This window comes from Eurypyga helias, unplaced genomic scaffold (genome assembly GCF_000690775.1).
Source record: "Eurypyga helias isolate BGI_N326 unplaced genomic scaffold, ASM69077v1 scaffold28167, whole genome shotgun sequence".
Classification (NCBI taxonomy): domain Eukaryota; kingdom Metazoa; phylum Chordata; class Aves; order Eurypygiformes; family Eurypygidae; genus Eurypyga; species Eurypyga helias.
Window position 1 is genome coordinate 1 of NW_010260213.1, and position 302 is coordinate 302.

At 65.2% G+C, this 302-nt stretch overlaps 1 protein-coding gene across 1 annotated transcript in view; it reads left to right on the forward strand.

Moving 5' to 3' along the window:
* Positions 1-3: 3 nt before the first annotated feature.
* LOC104512116 (alpha/beta hydrolase domain-containing protein 17A) overlaps positions 4-302 on the forward strand; it is a gene marked incomplete at both ends in the record, with an annotated part of 3,963 nt that continues 3,664 nt past the window's right edge. Inside the window, one exon of the mRNA XM_010154970.1 lies at positions 4-109. Coding sequence (XP_010153272.1) covers positions 4-109 — 106 coding nt within the window. The remainder of the gene's footprint in view (positions 110-302) is intronic.

The window sequence follows — 302 nt, forward strand, 5'->3', positions numbered from 1 at the left end:
ATTTCCAGTACTCCCAGCGAGAGCTGGACAACATCGAAGTGTTCGTCACCAAGAGCAGCCGAGGGAACCGCGTCGGCTGCATGTATGTCCGCTGCGTGCCAGGCGCCAGGTGAGTCGCCCGTGGACGTGCCAGCCTGAGGGTTGGTGCCAGCTGGTGGTTTGACCCTGGCCTGCTCCATGGCGGGATGGGGAAGCGCTGGTGGGCACGATGCCATCCTGCCCCCTCCTCTCCCTGGGCTCAGTGCTGCCTCCTTGCCCCGGCCTGACCGAGCACGTTGCTGAAGGAGCTGGCCCTTGCTGTG